Here is a 19,307-nt window from a genome sequence, read left to right on the forward strand (position 1 = left end):
AAGACATCACAGACATTACAGAGAGCAAGCTGTCATAGAAACGTGAAGCGCATGATGTTGGTCTTTCCCTATGTCCCGCTTCCACTTTATTTAAAGTCAGACGTTTGATACGTTTTCACACATCTCTGGAGACGGCTCTCTGTGTTTCTGCCACATACAGACACCTACTTGTCAAGGCACTGAAAAGGGCTTTCTGACTCTAGCTGAAAAAGGGAAAGAGAGAGGTATGCAAGGAGATAATTCTTGCCTATAAAAACTGAGTTGACTTTCCCAAATGAAATCTAAAATTGGCCATTGTCATTGTGTGATATTAACACCAGCTCTTTTGGCAAGTTGGAAAATACTGGGCTCCATTATAAAAGCTAAAAATGTCCTGGACCTGGAGTTGTTTACCCAGAGTATGAGCCGCTCTAAAGTTACAGAGCTCGGGTTGGAAGACGGGCTTGAAGGCCGCCTCCAAGTAACTGACGTCACAGTCGTCTCAGATGCTGCTGTGACACCGAGCTGAGCAGCTTTTTGATTTGTGAAAGGGCTGAAGGATTCTAAGGGACTTGTCAGTACTGCTCTGTCGAATGGTTGGACAGATTTTGCACTCCCATTTCTTGCAAAGAAGCAAGATACACCGAGCTGAGACTTTCATCTTTAAAACAGCAACAACAACAAAACCTAGCTATCCTTCCACTGCTAGTTGTGGTGGGACATCCATAGGATTTCTCCCCAGAGCAAAAAGGTATGTTTCTTTCTATCAAGTGACTCATTGTGGCAAAATATAGAGGGGCTGCTGCTGATATGACTTAAACTCTGGACACTGTTTAAGTGGAGGGTTAGTTCAACATCTGCCTCTTTCAGTGTCTGCGTCTGGGCTTAAAAACAGTGAGCGGGGTGGAGTAGCGGATTTTATTGACTCCCGGGGAAGCAAGGTTCAGCTGCTGTGGGTGGATTTCCCAACTCAGGGCTGACAGCGACATCCACCCTCTGAAACGGTCTTTTTCAAGCACTGCTTCTCAGTACTTCGAGCAGTACTTCACCTACTGTGGAATTTCATTAAATGTATTTATGAGAATGCTGTTTTTCATCAGGATGAAGACTGTTTACATTTACAGAGTAAAGTTCACACTCCTGGAGATTGTTGGTATTTGAAAATTACAATGAAAAATAAATGTAGCTCATTCAAGATGATGGTTTGCTCACTCCATGACTAGTGCTTTTGTAATCTGAGTGGAAGTGCGTGCCATTCATAACCCGTGAATCTGCGGTTAGCTGGGAATCTCACACTACATCTTCTGTTGTTTAAGTTGATGAATTTTGGATACTTATTTATCCATGACAGAAGTTCCTTTCAAAAGTTTTCTAAGTTAAGAAAAGTAAAATCAGCGTGTCTCTATCTTGGAAGCTTTCTTTTGTTTTTTTTTTTTTTCTTTCTTTTTTAATCCTGGATGTTTTCTAGCATGAGTGTATAACTGAAGAAAAACAAGGAAAGAGAAGGTAATCAAATGAGAAGGCAAGAAGGATTTCTTCAGAATTGCATGTAGCATTATTGCTTTGGCCTTTTGAAACATGAGGACCATGGTGAAATAACAAGAAACAGCAATGAGAAAATACTCCCTTTTGCCCTGCATGAAATCAAATCGTGGTTGTCTTTGAAAGATGCATCTTTCAACAATAGGGGAGGAGTAAGGTCTTAATTTGTTGAAATGATGCACGTGATTTGTAACAGCCTGGAGAAAGAGCTAGAGTCTTAGAGACTAATGGTGCCTAACGGCAATGGGTGTGGGCATAGGAATTCCTCCTCCCTCAAGCTTAAAGAGAAGCAAAGCATTTCTAGGGCCAATGATTTTTCTAGGAATTGTGAGATTGATTGTACCTACTATGTGTAGCATTCTTACATTCCTTTGTAACCTCCTACAAATGAAAAACCTTTGATTTTATATGAAAAGTAGCATGTTTAGAAAAAAGAAATAGGAGACCAAGAAACAAATACTCAGAACAAAATTCTCAGAAGAGAGAAGTAGCCATAGGGTCAGCACCCGTAACACTGTTTCATTTGTCTGGCTGATGTCCAGTTTCCAATGTGGGGAGAAGGGGATGGTGGGGGGAGCTCTCCTTAGAAAAAGAAGTGTTACCATGACCAAATTGAGACTGATTTGGGAAATTAATTTTTTGTGAGATTCCTAAGTTTCTCTTAAATGCTGCTTGCTTATAGGACAGAAGATAAGCAGAACTATTTCCCACCCATCACCATGCTTGGGCTACCCACTCGCAACCCAACAATTCTGGCTTCCTGCCTTAGCCTCAGGGACTCAGAAGTAGGTTACATAGATTATATAATGCTACCTTAGCCTTGTCAAGGGAAGAACACATGCATGACTAATGCAGTTCACTCGATCCTTTTATATTTGCTCTAATAAATTTGTATTCTGAATGAAATTCTGCATGAACCAAAATGATACAGAGTTGGAGACACAGAGAGGGATGCAGATGGCTCAAATCCTTCCTCCTCTCCCACGTAGATGCCAATATCCATGGGCGAAAAGTATGACAATTAGGAACAAAGAGAACTTTTATATTTGCCTCAGTAGAGAGCACTGAAACAGAGTTTTAAAATCTGTTGAACCACTTTACCCTGTAACTTCTCATGATAGGACATTATGTTCCTACAAAGTTGCCCTATTACTTGGACTTTTTTTTAATATTTAAGGAGAATTATAATAAAAGCAGTTTAATGTGAGATTTGTCTATTCAAATTTTTATTAACAATAAAAAAAGTTCCTAAATGTTCAATTTGCCATGTATTCTTAACATATTTGAAAAATACTGATGGCAAAAGAAAGTCATTGAAAATATGAGAGTCTGCAAAATCAGATTTGTTCCTATTAAATTTCTAATTAAATAAAGGTGAAAATTGTAAGTTTTATTCCAGAGAAAGAAAACATAAAGAAGGAAAAATGAAGGCAAGGAAGGAGAGAGGGAGGGAAGAAAAGAAAAAGGGAAGGACAGAAGGAAAAAACCAAGAAACAGGCATTTACTGAACACCCACTAGGATTCAAAAACATGTGAGGCACTTTTATTAAGCATTCTCCCTCTTTTGTTCATGTAATCCTCACTACTACTCTATGGACCCCATTGTATTTCTGGAGGGGAAAGCAATAAATTCAGTCATATTATGTTTGTCATATTATGACATGACATAGATGCTAGGAAGACAACATAAATCCTCCCACAAAATTTGGCACAGATATTGCTCTATAGGAATTTTCTTTCAAAGGCTTGCTTTTGATCCATAACCATTACATTTCCTGGCACTAGATACTGCTCTGGACATGGAAAGGGGAAGCTCTGTAGATTGGCCCTCATCCAAAGTAAGTGATGAGTTTGGCTGTTTGCAGTTAAGTGCAGGATTCTGTCTGCTTTGGCAACATTACCTGGGTTCATGTATAATGCTGTTACAAAAAGCAAGCCTGAAGTAGTTTTCCTGGATGACCTTCAGGTAGATTAAAAAAAAAAAAAAAAAAAAAAGAATAATCTGACACCTTTTAGCCTTGGTCTGGAAGTGATTCAGGAAGAAGAGTTAGCAATAGAAAGAAAAATTGGAGGGGCGCCTGGGTGGTTCAGTTGGTTAAGCATAGGCCTTGGGCTCAAGTCATGATGAGCTCAGGGCCTTAGGTTCTCAGCAGGGAGCCTGCTTCTCCCCGCACCCCCGCTCCTGTTCTCTCTCTTTCTCTCTCTCTCTCATAAAACAATAGAATCTTAAAAAAAAAAAAAAAAAGTTTAGAAAAGGGAAAGAAAATTGGGTCCATTTGCTATGTAACTATAGGAGAAACTTTGTGAAGATTTCTGAATATTTCCTGTGCTTAGAAACAGGACAAAACATGGGCTGTCATAACACCTTCTTTCCAGGTAGCTTGAAATTAATCTGCTCCCTTTCTATAATTTTCTTGGTTACCTTTGCAGCTACCTCTTGAGGTCTTAAACCATTCCACTCTCCCTAAGAAACCTCAGTGTTAAGTACCTATTGTGAGCAAGAGAGTTTCAGCTCACAATCAATTACATATAGCTTTGAAGCAGTCTGCCAGTCAAAAAAATAGGCACTGTGCATTTCCTGTGAATAGTTAGTAGATGAAATTTAAAGATTACTGGTAATCAAGATTAATGACCGATCTAACAAAACAAACAGAAAACAAGATTGTGTATATTCTTTACTATCTTCGTTTTGTTAGATCTTCATTGACGTATTTATTTTAGGCAACTTGCTTTGGGTACTGTGGTCACTGGTCACTGGCTCACAGGTGTGGAAGGTAGCAAAAGGACAAAAGGATCGATAGAGGAGATGGAGCATGAGACTAGAAAAACAGCATGGCTGAGTGGATAAAATGAGACATGAGAGCATCTCAGATCTGAAATTAGCTTCTTTTCTTGACTGAATTAGTCACAGTATTAAGACTGTCAAAGAAGTCGGTAAAAATGACAAAGGCTCTGTAGCAAATTGTTTATGAGAATGACAATGTAGATCGCAATATTTATGGGCTGTTTTTGAAGGTAGAGCCCTGTCTAGGGCACTCATTTCTTTTTTATCCTTATTAGTCTATTATAATTCATTGATAGATTGCAGCTCAAAAAATATGTTTGGAGCAGTTTACCCCTTGGATATGCATGTTCAGAACAGTCTGATAAAAATGAAATTAGTCTTCAATGTTTATCTTACATTTGGGACGTGAAATACATGGTCATCTTCTGCCACTACAAAATGGGGCTTGCTAAGTAGTTATGTCGGGTTCATGCCACAGCTCCGATACCCAAACAGCTGTTGACTTTGGGGTCACTGTGCTTGTAATTAGCATTAGCAGCCACCTGGTAAATTAACACATTTCGGTCATGACCCAGATAACCAAAGAGCTAGATTTCCAATAGCCATCATTACCTTCAGTGGTGATTCAGACATTTTAAATACTCTTTTCCACCCACTAAAAAGTGTCAGTCTGCTTTTTTTTCTTTTCTTTTCTTTCCTTTTTTTTTTTTTTTTTTTAAGTAGACTTTATATCCAACGTGGGGCTTGAACTCACAACACTGAGATCAAGAGTCAAACACTCCACCAAACAAGCCAGCCAGGTCCCCATATGCCCTTTTTTTTTTTTTTTTTTAAAGATTTTATTTATTTATTTGACAGAGAGAGATCACAAGTAGGCAGAGAGGCAGGCAAAGAGAGAGAGAGAGGAAAGCAGGCTCTCCGCTCAGCAGAGAGCCCGATGCAGGACTCGATCCCAGGACTCTGGGATCATGACCTGAGCCGAAGGCAGCGGCTTAACCCACTGAGCCACCCAGGCGCCCCCCCCATATGCCCTTTTTAATCGAAATTATTTTTCATGGAAATCAGACCATGATTTTTTAAAGGAAGAACTAGGGAAAATGTGTAGATTTCTCAAACGATGTTGCCTATCGTGTGTCATATAATCTTTGTAACAACCCTTTAAGTAGCATCCATTTTAATGTAAATATATTTCAGAGACTTTAGATGACATATAACAGAATTACTGATTTGGTATTTTAAGTTGCATCTTCAGGGGTGCCTGAGTGGCTCAGTCAGTTGAGCGCCCAACCTGTGATTTCAGCTCCGGTCAAGATCTCAGGGTCATGAGATGAAGCCCTGCATTGGGCTCCGTGCTGGGCATGGAGCCTGCTTAGATTCTCTCCACCTACCCCCTTCCAACCACACACACACATACGTGCCATCCAAATAAATAAATAAATGTTAATTAAATAAATTGCATCTTCAAAGCCTAAATATGCATACTGGAAATGCTAGAAATCTAATTATTTCAGTCACTGATTAATGTGATCAAGGATATCCTTGCAAATGGAGCAGTGTTTTCTTCAGTGCTCTGTATTCAATAGGCTAAACAGATTGTGGTATATGGTCCATTAGAAGGAAATCAGAGCATGTGGTTCCCAGGATGGCTTTGCTGCTTTTACATTTTACTTGATGAACTAAAATAATGAACATATTTTTATGATTCAGTTTCATTTTTTGCTGCTATGTCAGTCCCACCCAGATTGACTATCAACTAAGGGGTCTTATCACTACAGTCCTCACGTTTGTCGTGGGCTTGCGACTCTGAATATAAACGGAGACTGTGGTCCTGTACTACTCAGGACTTCAATTCACAGAAACACACAATCCAGTTGCATCAAAAACAGGAGTAATTCTGTTGCAGCAGAATCTACCACAGTTGTATGGATAGGACAGACCACCCAGTGGAATTTCATACTTCTACTCTTAGATAGTCACACAAAAATTCCATCTTTAGATTAGGAGGTTGGTTAAAGGAATGCTTACATCTTACATATGCATTTACAATATAATTTTGCTGAGTTGTTTCAGAAAGGGGGAAAAATCCATTTGAGAAAGGGGAAAAAAACCATTTGGACAATACTTACTTTTTGACTGTGTTAATTCTTTTTTTCTTTCCTTCTTTCTTTCTTTCTTTCCTTCTTTCTTTCTTTCTTTCTTTTTTAAATTAATTAAGTAGGCTCCAACATGGAGCCCAGTGCAGGACTTGAACTCACAACCCTGAGTCAGTGACTTAGTCGACTGAACCACCCAGGTGTCCCAACTGTGTTAGTTCTTCTTAAGCAGATTGTTAATCATCTTCTGTCTTAAGTACGGTTTTCCTATAGTTTGTTTATGTGGATGGCTCTTAACAAAGTGATAACATGTTTCCAAAAAGCAAATGGATTTGGAACTCTTTCTCCTTATGTTTATATTGGGCTTTATTTTAAAGGCAAGCGAGACTGCTTTGAATAAAACAACTCCAAGCTTCCAAGAAACAGTTGAGAAGGCAGAGACAAGCAGAAATACCCCTTCACTAACACTCACACGGTTGCCATGGACCTGCATAAGCAGTGGGAGAACACAGAGGCTAACTGGCACAAGGAAAAGATGGAATTACTGGACCAGTTTGACAACGAAAGGAAGGAATGGGAGAGTCAATGGAAAATCATGCAGAAGAAGATAGAAGAGGTACAAATCGGTTTGTTTTGAATACGTTGAAACTGAAAGCTCAGAATGAAAATTCTGTTTGAGATTCTGTTGTACTGGAAACTATTTCTGTTTTCCTTATTCTACCTAAGAGATGCACATCGAGTCTCAATGACATTTACTAGACCAAAAATAGCAGAACCTTATCCAGTGGTATTGAAGAGACGAGGTGGTTGTGTGTGTGTGTGTGTGTGTGTGTGTGTGTGTGTATATATATATATATCCCTGCATGAAAATTAAGAACTTAAATGTTACTCTAAAGTGTAGCAATTTATTATTTTCTGACTAAAGTGACTTGGTATCAAAAACGAGTTGTTTAAAAAAAAAGAGTTTTGTTATTGTTTTTGTTTTTGCATGAATTTTCAAGCACAAGGCCCAGGAGGAAAATGTAAGAAAAATGTAATTGGTGGAACATATATTAGCAAAATTACAATTGGGCTTTAAAATACAGATCTTTCCTGAAATGATTTATGAATCATGTCTACTAAAGGAAATTACATATTAGATTATTCAGCATAATCGAAAGGAGTGTCGTATATCAAAATGGCGGTGGACATGATATTTATTCTGGCAGAATGTGCCACATTTATTGGCACATTTGTTAAGAAATGGGTTCTGAAAAACAACATGTCATGACTCTGACACAAATAGTCATTTTATCCCCATTAACCATCCCTCCCTGTTGGCCCGGGAATATTTCCTTCAAGTATTTACATTGATGTATTTTTGAGCTGGTTTCAACTGAAAATTATTTCTACTTATCTTGCTTTCTTCTAGTGCCATCCATGTTGTCATGTGGTTTGTGCATGTTGCCAAAGTGATACTTTTAACAGACTCCTTGGCCTTTATTCACAGGCTATCAAAGCTGGTGCTTTATGTGTTTTCAGTATAAATATTTATATTTTTAACAGCCGTGTAATTGCTTGTGAATAAAATACAAATCGGCACACTACAAGGAAAAATTAAAAAGTAACTATTCAACTCTTCCTGTAACAGAGCTGAGAAGGCAGACGTGGAGTCTGTGATTCAATTGAAATGAGAATCCAGTGGTCATACCTCTGTAATTTGGAAAGGATGTTTTGCTTATTCTCTTAACTCCTCTTTATCCAAAGACTAAGAGTGGATGAAAACAAGGAGATGTCTAAGTCAAATCAGAATCCAAAACTCCAAACAGAAACCTGAAGTCATGGGTCATTGCTTCCCAAAGGTTTGGAAGACCAGATAATTCTAGCATCTAAGCAAAAAAATAATAAAACAATTAAGGAGTCAGGATTAGTCTAGCCAATTGTTTAAGGAATAGAACTAAAATAATCTGCTGTCTGGTGAGACATTGTACTGTTGTATTGTCAAATAATTATTCTCACAACTCTGAAGATTCTATCTATGGTAAATATTAGCTTTTTTGATGAGCAGGCATTAAACGTGTTTTAAACATAGGATGATAGTTTGTAGAAATACTGTTCTTTCTGCATCAAGGAGATAGAAGGCTGTAATATTTTTTCTTCATCTTGGATAGTAGCCATGGTGCTATTTGTGTCTTGCCAGAAATATACAGCCCCACGACTGGGAGTATGTTTGCATAATGTGTTTCCCCAGAATACCCATAGATAATGTTCTTTCATACCTGAATACTAGCATTGTACTCCCTTTATCATACTAATACATATTTCTTTTCCACTACCAGCTTTGTAGCCCATAAGAATGTACCTTTAATATGTCCGTCTTACAGGCTACAAACGAGGGTAGAAAAATTTGAGGAGAACAGGAAGAAAGTATCCTCACATGTGAGAGAATCCAGAATTTTTTTAAACTAAAATTAAACATCAACATTTGAAAATAATTATAACATTCCGTGAGCATAATAGACTGTATTTGTTTAACATATATCATTAAGTTGTGCATATTAAGTCAGACACAAGTTATTAAGCCATGTACTAGAGAATTGTGGGTTCCCAAATGTGCACATGTGATTTGGTTCCAAGAGATAATCTTCCAGTGGGAGGATCCAGTGTTGAGTGTTAAGATAGATGCTAATGGCTCTTTGCTCAGCCACTATCCACAATCATTGCAGTGCTGTTGCAAAACCCAGATGTATTCGGAAACCTGGAGTAATCCAGATAGAAACTCTAAATAGAGGTCTTGGTTTCTGGAATTCTTTCTTTCTTTCTTTCTTTTTTTTAATCACATCGCAGTCTTTTCTGCTTGTCACCTTTGTTCAAATGATCGGAGAACCATAAACAAGTGCTGAGTATGGAGTAACACAGATTTTCTTATACAAAATAAATTTGTTTTCTATCAATAATGTATTGTTTGCTTATCCGTACCTCACTTAAATCCTAAGAGAATTTAAGATGGTATATAAAATTTTACATGAGGTAAAGTATTTCAGAACAAAACAGAACAAAAAGATGAGTTGAAGACAGGAGGAAGGCTCTTATGTGAATTACATATAGCAAGTCTATCTCTGTAGTAACATAAAAATTAGAAGTTGCATGTTTCTCAGTATTCAGGAGACAAAGGCAAACCTGTTTCCCAGGAATAGTACTTTTGTCCCTGATTTTGAAAATAAGGCAATTTTGTTTTTACCCATAGCTCCTTAAAAAGCAGACAGTGTCACCATAAGCATCCTTAGATTTAACATAAAGTTTTGAGGGTTGCTTTGTATCAGATCTCTCAAGGTCAGCTCAAATCATAATGCCCACAAGAGCTCAGAACAAGTAATTTATGAGGACAAAAATGATTGCTCCATGGCTATAATTTGATGCTAATCTGAGATCATCCAATGATAGATGTGTATCTATGGAAATATATGTACTGTATAGACTTCAGCCACCAACTCAGCATAGTGCTTCTCTCTGATATGTGAGTAAATATTGAACAGCAGTATTGTCTTCCTTGAATAGATATAGGTTGTGGCCATAAAATGTAGTCATTTGCTTAAATAGTTATCCGAAAAACTCCTTTGAAATTTGCCAAGCTTTCCCACAGCTCAAGCCTAAAGAGGAAGGCTACTTACTTCCTATATTTAGGAGTGAGTTGTGTGAGTGACTGCAGGTTAAACTAAACTCTCATCAAGAGATAATTTGGGGTCCACTTTAACATAGACTAATAAATGATGGAAGCCTTAGAGTTCTCGTATCATAAAGGACCGGTCACATGTGTTTTAATCAGGATAAGAAATCTTTTTATTTTTTTAAGATTTTATTTATTTATTTAACAGAAAGACACAGCAAGAGAGGGAACACAAGCAGGGGGAGTGGGAGAGGGAGAAGTGGGCTTCCCGCAGAGTAGGGAGCCTGATGCACACAGGACCTAATCCTAGGACCCTGGGATCATGACCTGAGTTGAAGGCAGACGCTTAATGAGAGCCACCCAGGTACCTGAGAAAGCTTTTTTGGGGTGGAAAAAAATCTCTTCTTAAAAAAAAAAAAACTCAGTGGTACCTAGCAATACCTTAGTAACACCAACATATCTTCCAATGGAAACATCCTTCAGCTGCACAATGTCCACTTAGGGAGTGGAATGAACTGGAACACTACATGATACTGTCAACTGCTTAGACACTTCACCGTTAGCTGCAAATAGAATCATATATTTTTAAAATATCACTTTAGTATCAGTTAAACCAGATTTTATTTATTTATTTGACAGAGAGAGAGACACAGTGAGAGAGGGAACAGAAGCAGGGTGAGTGGGACAAAGAGAAGCAGGCTTCCTGCCAAGCAGGGAGCCCAAAGCAGGACTCAATCCCAAGATCCCCAGATCAAAACATGAGCTAAAGGCAGATGCTTAATGACTAAGCCACCCAAGCACCCCTGACTGATCAGATTTTAGAAGCACTACTCAGAAGCATGAGCATTATTACCCCAGGGTAGTTAGTATATCATAATATGGCAAAGGGAACTCAAAATAGTGTGCTTGGTATGAAAAATATTGACCAAGTAAATTAGGAGGAGAAAAAAGCTTTATCTTTGTTTTCTTTGCAGCTTTGCCATGAAGTAAAGCTTCGGAGGAAAATCAACATGAATGAACGTGCTAAGATCATCAGTCATGATGGTGAGAAAGCAATTCGAGATCAAGTGCTGGAATCTCCAAATGACCCTAGTTCAGGGCGATGTGAATTTACAGGGATAAATCACAGGGATGGTGTGGAAAAAGAAAATAAAACAGAGCAGAGCTTACTCTGCGAGGGAAATCAAATGTGTAAGGAACAAAAGGCAACAAAAAAGTCCAAAGTAGGGTTTATGGATCCTTTGGCCACAGAGAACCAAAAAGATTGTGAGGCCTGCCCTGGTCCGAGGACTTGGAGGGAAGAGAGCAGGAGGTGTTCTGGGGCCCTGAACTTGGTAAGTAAGACTGTGATTGGCCTAGAACTGTTCCTAAAGAAATATTCACATTTCAAAGCGCTAATGTGCTGTTGCTTGTATGTATAAAGGCTCTTGAAGAACTTGCCAAAGTTAGTGAAGAGTTATGCAGCTTTCAAGAGGAAATCCGAAAGCGGTCCAACCACACAAGGTGGGCTGATATAGCTATGATTATTTTCTATCAGAAAATCAAGACAAATATTGTTTTCAGTGAATGAATCTAAACTGCCTCCTCTTTATACTTGGTTCGTGTGAATTAACCATGGGTTATTAAAGGGTTATCTTAGATAGGAGATAAAAACTTTAATTGAACATTTCTCTGCTTACTAATTCTTAAACCAAATCTTCTCATTGTCTCCATAATTTGATTGTGAGGAATACTGCACTCTTTTGGTGTTTGGTTAAGGGACACTCTCCAGAATAATGTAATAATGTAATAATGTGTAGTTCTTTCTCATTTTGAGTGTTGACTGGTGGACGAGTACACAGCGGGGCTAATCCAATTTAAAAGATCTTAAGAATTAACGATGTGGAGTTTTAATTATATAATGATGTTCTAGTGGAGTATTTAATACTTAAGTCATTTATTTCTCTACATTTACATGTATATAATGGAAGCATACATAATTCAGAACAACCTATTTTAAGTATGCATACACACACATACGATGAGAGTAAATGGTGCTATTTCAGTTTAGAAGCACCTATATAATTATAAAAGTAAGTTTTCACCAAATTAAAAAAATAAATTGGAATTCTCTACAAGGTAAGTAAAGATGGATTGTTCTAGGATCAACATTCATCTCCTAGTGAAGGAGTATGTTCCTCTTAGAAACAGCAACAGTGTTTCTCTTAGCTCTTAGGAATACCCTTAGTTCTCTTTAGCTCTTAAGAAGCTCAGAAAGAATTTTTGTATTGACTTACAATAGATTTTTTTATTCAACTATATTTTATACATAATTTTGCCCTCTACCTGGCCATTTTGTTTTTGCCTACCATTCTCCATTACTGAGTATTTATCTGCACTTTACTGTATTCTATCTTGTAACATTTTACAAGCTGAAGATATATAAATATGATTTATATTTATCAGTATGATCAATTTAACTTGTGGATTTATCTTGTTGCTTTATTTAGGTTTTTTGTTTTGATTGAACTTAGAAAAGACTCTCTTGCCAATTTTCTTTTACAAACCACAACTGGTATAAAGTTCTCCTTGTGACACCATACACTTCAGAAGGATAGTTCAAATATTGTATTTGAATTAGTATGTAATACTAATTCATTACATTTACATTACAATTTAGTCTAATATTTCTTTCCTCCTTCCCACTCTGCTTTATGATCCTGCTATACCAAAGTACTCTCTAGTCCTTAAAGAGCCACCTATTTTTATTGTAGCTCACTTTGCCTATATGCCCTTTTATTCACCCCCAAAATTCTTTTTTTTTTTTTTTAAAGCAAACATTTTTAATGTTTATGGAAGCTACATGTTTGTCTTGAATTAAATTGGGAGAATCTTCTCTGTTCTACTCACTGAGACTCAGGCTCGAAAGCACATCTCAGTCTAACATGGGCTTCCATGATCAAGTCAGCAGAAGAAATGGGGGTGGAGAACTCTGGAAGGTCTTACACCAGCAATTTAATAATCTAGCTTGGAAATGACCCACATCATTCATGCTCCCTGGTCTCATAGTTTCACCCCTATAACTGGGAGCCTGGAAATTTAGTTGCCCATGTTCCCAAATGGAAGAGATAACTGGATTTCAATGGGTAGTGGTAATAAGTAACACATTCTGCTCATATGTTCATCAAATACTTTGTTTACTCTCCTATACACATAAGAACGACATGCACTCCTCTCTGAGGATCACACCCCAAAAGTCCCATTTAGACATGACATTGAGAACTATTCCTTCAGTGTACTTTTTGCTGAGGCATTTTTTCCCCAACAAACAGAATTGACTGTTCAGAGGTTTTTTGTTTTTTTTTGTTGTTGTTGTTGATTTCTTTTCAGCGTAACAGTATTCGTTGTTTTTGCACCACACCCAGTGCTCCATGCAATACGTGCCCTCCCTAATACTCACAGCCTTGTTCCCTCAACCTCCCACCCCCCACCCCTTCTTACTTTTGTTTCAAGCCCAAATGACACCTTCTACTTGGTATTACTCATGTTTCACTGAGCTTGTATTCAGATTTCTGTCACACTGCTTAGTTTAGAATGTCATTTCAAATCCAAGAGAAGGAAGTTGAACTCACATGACATAATGACTAGGCATTCAGTAGGCAGAGCAGAGATGAGAAAATGGTAGAAGGGAACCTGTAGAAATGGGAAGACCGGTGGCAGACACCCCAAAGACTCCACAGTCTAGTCTGAGTGTAAGAGACAGTTTGGGAATATAATGGAAAGATAGTTTGGGTCAGAGCATGTAGACCATGAATGCTACATTGGGAGGTGGGCTTTATCTTTCAAGAAAGAGGACTTGGAGGTTCTGACTAGAGAATTTATATGAAAATGCTGTTTGAGGAAGTTGGGAGTCCTTTTCTTATTGCAGAAATTCATTGCTTAAGCCATGGTTTCTTTTGAGAACTCATTCTAAATAAAATTATCACTAATATATCATGTTTTATAATTGTTTAGGATGAAGTCAGATTCGTTTCTTCAGGAAATGCCAAATGTAATTAATATGCCTCACAGAGACCACATGGTCAATGATGGCCAGGGCATTCTTCCCCTCAATTTAGAAAAAGAAAAGCAGAAAAATAGGAAGAACCTAAGTACCAATGTGCTCCAAAGCAATTCTCTGAAGACATGTGAACTTGATACAACTGATCTGCAAAGAAATGAAATTCCACCACTTCCTCCTCCAAGAAGCACATCTCGAAATTTTCCCAGCTCCTATTCCGAAAAAGCTCATGAAAGTTTGAAGGAAAGTTTAGATCACTGCAGCCAGGTGGCCCAAGAGGGTCAAGATGAAAGGAACTGCAGTTCTGGTTTCCTTTTGAGGCACAATGAGATGCCTATCCTGTGTCTAAATGAAGGCAAGACTTTGAAAGATGGTATCGTGTCTCCTTCTTTGGCCCCCAAAGTCAAAATATGTAACAAGCCTTCATGTAATGAAAATGTTGGACTTAGCATGTGGTCGTATGACCCTGGGATCAGTGCAAAAAATAGTCCCTCTCCATTGTGGTTTCAGAAAACCTGCTTGACTCCCAGTAAGCCAAAGTGTGAAAAGATGGTTCCAGATCACCCTACTAAAGCTCATCCCGATCTGCATATAAGCAGTGACTATAGCTCCTTGGTGACAGAGAGCAGTGGCCCACTTAAAAGTTTCAGCTGTGGCTTTAAGAAGACAACTAGGAATGAAAAACTGGCAGCAAAGACTGATGAATTTAACAGAATCGTATTTAGAACTGATAGAAATTGTCAGGCAATACAGCAAAATCAAAGCTACTCAGAATCATCTGAAGATCTTAAGCCCTGTGATACCTTAATTACTCATACAGGTAACATCTCAGAAAATGACAATGTGTCTGATATTCTGAAAACCAGTGTCCACGTGCCTGCACCCAGAGAAAATGTGCCTGACAATCCCACCACAATATCCACAACAGGCCTCGTTAAACAAATGCAGGAACACATGAGCCCCAGCAGCTACCGCAATATGCTCCAAGAGCATGACTGGAGACCCAGTAATTTGTCTGGTCGGCCAAGATCAGCTGATCCTAGGTCAAATTACGGTGTTGTGGAAAAGCTGCTGAAAACCTATGAGGCATCCACAGGATCTGCAGTGCAAAATTCTAAATGCTTCCAGGATAACTGGACCAGATGTAATGCTGATGTCAGCAGTGGGCCCACATTAAGTCAGCATTTAGAAATAGTTCAGTTAGAACAAGAGCTTCAGCAAAAGCCAACTATGTGTGGAGCACAGCAAGTGAAGCAAGGAGTAGACTGGAGAAAGATAACAGAGGTGAGAAAGCAATTAATGTGCATTGAGAGGACTGTGTCTACTTGCAGCAGTGACCAGAGTTCAGTCAATAGTCCATTTATATAAATAGAATGTAGGCACATGGTTTGACGTATTCTTAATTTCTTGATCCTTTATTTGTGAATAAGTATAAATTTTAGAATTGTTAACATGAACCTCTTAAAATACGATTTTTAAGACTGCGAATAGTACCTTATAACTTCTTTAAAATTTTGAACTGGGACAACATAAATAAAATAAGTAGAACCAAGAGCCTCAAGAAGATTCAATGTTTGTTGTTTCTTTCTTGAAAAAACATTCCAAATGTGCATTTATTGGTTTATAGAATTTTATTCTTTTAGTGTTTATATTTTTAAAAGAGTATTGCAAATGTTTTTCAAATAATTTCTTGCACTTTTCAGTTGTTGGCTATGATTGGTTCAGTCATTCCCAACATTTGATTCATGTTTTTTCTCATGGGATTAGTCACATGGATGTGACTATGGGTCTAACACATTGTAAAATAATGCTTTATAAAGTTCTCTTTTTTTTGTGGAGCAGAAAGGCGGTACATGGAAATAAAATATTCTAGCTTAAAATTTTTTAAGGTCATTCTTATTGGTGTAAATTCCTAACATGAAAATTGTCCCCTCCAAAAAAAGTATTTAAATAAACTGTTATTCTTTTTTTGTTCCAGTCTTGTTTGCAAAAGGATATAGTTTTCCCTAGCTGTAGGAGGAAAAGATAGTTGAAGAGATTGATATTTATAACAAAGAGCTATCCAACAATCCCTTTTTATGCATAATTTACAAAAAGTTACATGATCACAGGTTGTTATAATTAGCTAATATTTCAAAAAAATCATACTTTTGCAAAATTCAGTGTGTATGCAATATAGTTTTAAGCTATGCAGGTTGTCTTCTTCTGGTGTAAAAAAAATTATTTTTATGCGGCTTTCAACCTCATAAAAATACCAGTTTTTATCCATTTTACCAGAAACCTTGCCTGTTTGTACAAGGTACAAGTAATTACCCTGGTTTTGTATTTCTCCATTTTTTAGTTGAGTCCATAAATACCTGGGAGGCCTGTAAGCTTCAGATGGCAAATGGAAACACGTATAGGATACTGGCTAAATACTCATCAGCTACATTTTTGCATTGGTTGTGGGGGTCCTCTACCATAGATTCTTAAGTGTAGTTTTTCATCCCCTTCCCCACCTGTGGGAGCAAATCTAAAAAAAAAATAAGATTCCAAAGACAGAAAAAGAAATTTTAGGTTATTGTCATAGAAATAGAGGCCATCCTTACTACCCATCTCAGATGAAAGAGCACAGGCTTTGTTGGGAAAGTCAATAATAATACTGGTATAAAATGTGTAGTGGAAACTTTTTTTTTTTTTAATTACAAAGGTCTAAGAATGTTTTTCTTCCATTAAAGTAGAAAGAAAAGAAAGAAGATATTAAAGAAAAGGAAGGGACAGGAAGGAAAAGGTTTTAAGTCATCCAATAATGCCCAATATAGATAATGATTCTGTATTAACAAGTTATATTTTGAAATATTTTAGTGACAATTTTGAAACTTTTGAGAAGTAGTAATAGTGGTTCTTGGTGGGGAAAAAAAGCATCAGATAAATCGTTCGGTGATCTGTGTGCCTTTTGCTTATGACCTCTGAAAGTGCCAATAACTTGACATAAATGAGCACGGTCTCTCTTATACAATATTATCTTTTTGTTTTTTAAGAACACTAAACCATCCTAATGTCCCACTAATAAACACGTATAGTTCCATCTTCAAAGTTATCTAACACAAATGTTTGAATCCTGAACTCATAATTAGTCGTAAAAAGAGATCAATTGTATTAAAATGTGGCAGTGTGAAAAGATCTACAGGATTTTCAAATACCATATTCCTCATTAAAAGTGAGATGTTTTTGATTCAAGACCACAAATATTAGACAATCCCCTTCTTCAGATATCCGTGCCGTTACTTGCTTCTAAATAGGTTAGTCCATCACCCTTGAAGTTGGGATCCATAATATATATTAAGCAATTAGTATATTAATATATTATCAATTGTTGGTGCTTGTATAGTGAGATGGAGGTCTTCCTTTGTCTCTTAGGAATCCATGGCAGTGAAATCCTCGCGTGGAAAAGGATTTTCCCGACCGGCTAGACCAGCAAATCGCCGTCTCCCTTCCAGATGGGCCTCGAGATCTCCATCAGCGCCCCCTGCCGTGCGGAGGACTGCCCCCAGTTATACCATTTCTTTGAGATCTACAGCATCAATGGTCTGAGTCTCTGGCCTGGATTGCTAGATGACAAAAGTCCTAATTGCCAAATAGAGCATTCCAAGTGTTTACAGCCAATCCTGTCTCTCTTCTCTGTCTTTCAAGATCACTGGGACAAATGATTTCAATCTTAACTTCCCATCAGTCTTCAGTGTTTTTAATCTATGGAATAATTATCTTCCTGTATTTTGATTTCTTAGATCAGAATTTTTTAATGCCATCCTCATTAATTTGCCAATATGATTTTAAGTTGAAACAATGTACTATATTGTATATTCTAACTTTCTTGCAAGTGGCAGAAAGCAAGGTTATGTGCATGGCCATGTGTTTGTAGATGCATGTGTTACAATGAGAAGTATCCTAGTATGTATTTAGATAAGAAAAACATATGTGCTAGTGTTGACTTTGAAATTATAACCTGTATACCTATGTATCTTTCTGTTTATTTAAAATTTTTGAAAATATACAGTACTATTTATATTTTGTATACCTTTTAATAGGTATCCACTTAAGGCATTTGAGGTAATTATATTAACTGACCACTTTCTGGGCCCCAACTACACTGAAAATTAAGAATTATACACATTAATAACATTTGGTAGATTTCTAAATACAGCTCATAAATAGTTTCTTAACTGACATAAGGATGGACTAATACCATTGATTTCCTTGTTTACTCTCTTAAATAAATAAAGTTGTCATAGGTTTAGTAGTTCAGGCTTCTAAAGCAAACATAAAATGTTCACAAAATCTTTTGTATATCATTCGGTAGTCTATTATGGCTTTAACTGAGTACTTGATCCCCAGAGCCATATTATGAGACAGCCTTAGAAATAACAGGACTTAAAAATGATCTTATTTTGTCAACTTCAGTAACAAATAATCCTTAAATAGGATATGAAAAGAAATTCAGTTATGTTGAATTCTAATTTTTTGTTAAATTGTATAGCTTTTAGTTAAGCTTCTTTATTTGAAGGCATATTTAGAGGTAAGTCATTTCCTTTTTCTTTTTTTTAACTTTTCCACAAAATTAGTAGACAAAACCTAATTTGCTTTTTTAATTAACAAGAAATATTAAGAATGGTATTTGATTGAGAGCTGAATTATAATATATTTCTTACAGTTTCTACGTTTAAAAAAAAAAAAAAAGCCTTAAACTAAACCTTGGCATCCATGAGTAGCATAAGAACAGAAATGTGTATTTTGGCCACAATTTGCATCCAGTGAACACATAAGATCTATATTGAGAACTGAAGGAAGTATAAATGTTGAAGTGCTTGGATTTTTATATGGAAGATCTTAGAAGCAACTTTGCTCTCCATTGTCTCTCTATAAAACCAACTTTGGTATTAGATATGAATTCTATTTAAGCTTTTCTTTATTACCAGAAAGGTTGAGAAAGCCTAGTGACATAAGTATTCAAAGACCTTCCTCTTATGATATATTTTAATAATTAAGAGAAATTCATTGCATTATACATCATGATCTGAGGTAAAGTAAATGATTTCTAAATCCCAGACTGCCTTAAAAGGCTCAAGACTGTTGTGTGATGATAGACAGATTCATGTTTTCCAATAAGGAGAGTTTATAGGAGTTGAGATGAATAAAATGGCTGGAGTATGAAGCTGGAGCAGATGATAAGTAAGGGCTAGAGAC

At 37.0% G+C, this 19,307-nt stretch overlaps 1 protein-coding gene across 1 annotated transcript; it reads left to right on the top strand.

The window, feature by feature from the left end:
* The first annotated feature begins 495 nt into the window (after positions 1–495).
* Positions 496–18,081, top strand: KIAA0408 (KIAA0408 ortholog). The gene is made up of 6 exons (XM_044249260.1): positions 496–730; positions 6,777–7,015; positions 11,020–11,379; positions 11,469–11,548; positions 14,039–15,368; positions 17,484–18,081. Exons 2-6 carry the CDS (start codon positions 6,881–6,883, stop codon positions 17,655–17,657), a joined length of 2,079 nt encoding a protein of 692 aa, XP_044105195.1. The 5' UTR covers positions 496–730; positions 6,777–6,880; the 3' UTR covers positions 17,658–18,081.
* The last annotated feature ends 1,226 nt before the right edge of the window (positions 18,082–19,307 follow it).

Source organism: Neovison vison, chromosome 1 (assembly GCF_020171115.1).
Source record: "Neovison vison isolate M4711 chromosome 1, ASM_NN_V1, whole genome shotgun sequence".
In the NCBI taxonomy this organism is placed as follows: Eukaryota; Metazoa; Chordata; class Mammalia; order Carnivora; family Mustelidae; genus Neogale; species Neogale vison.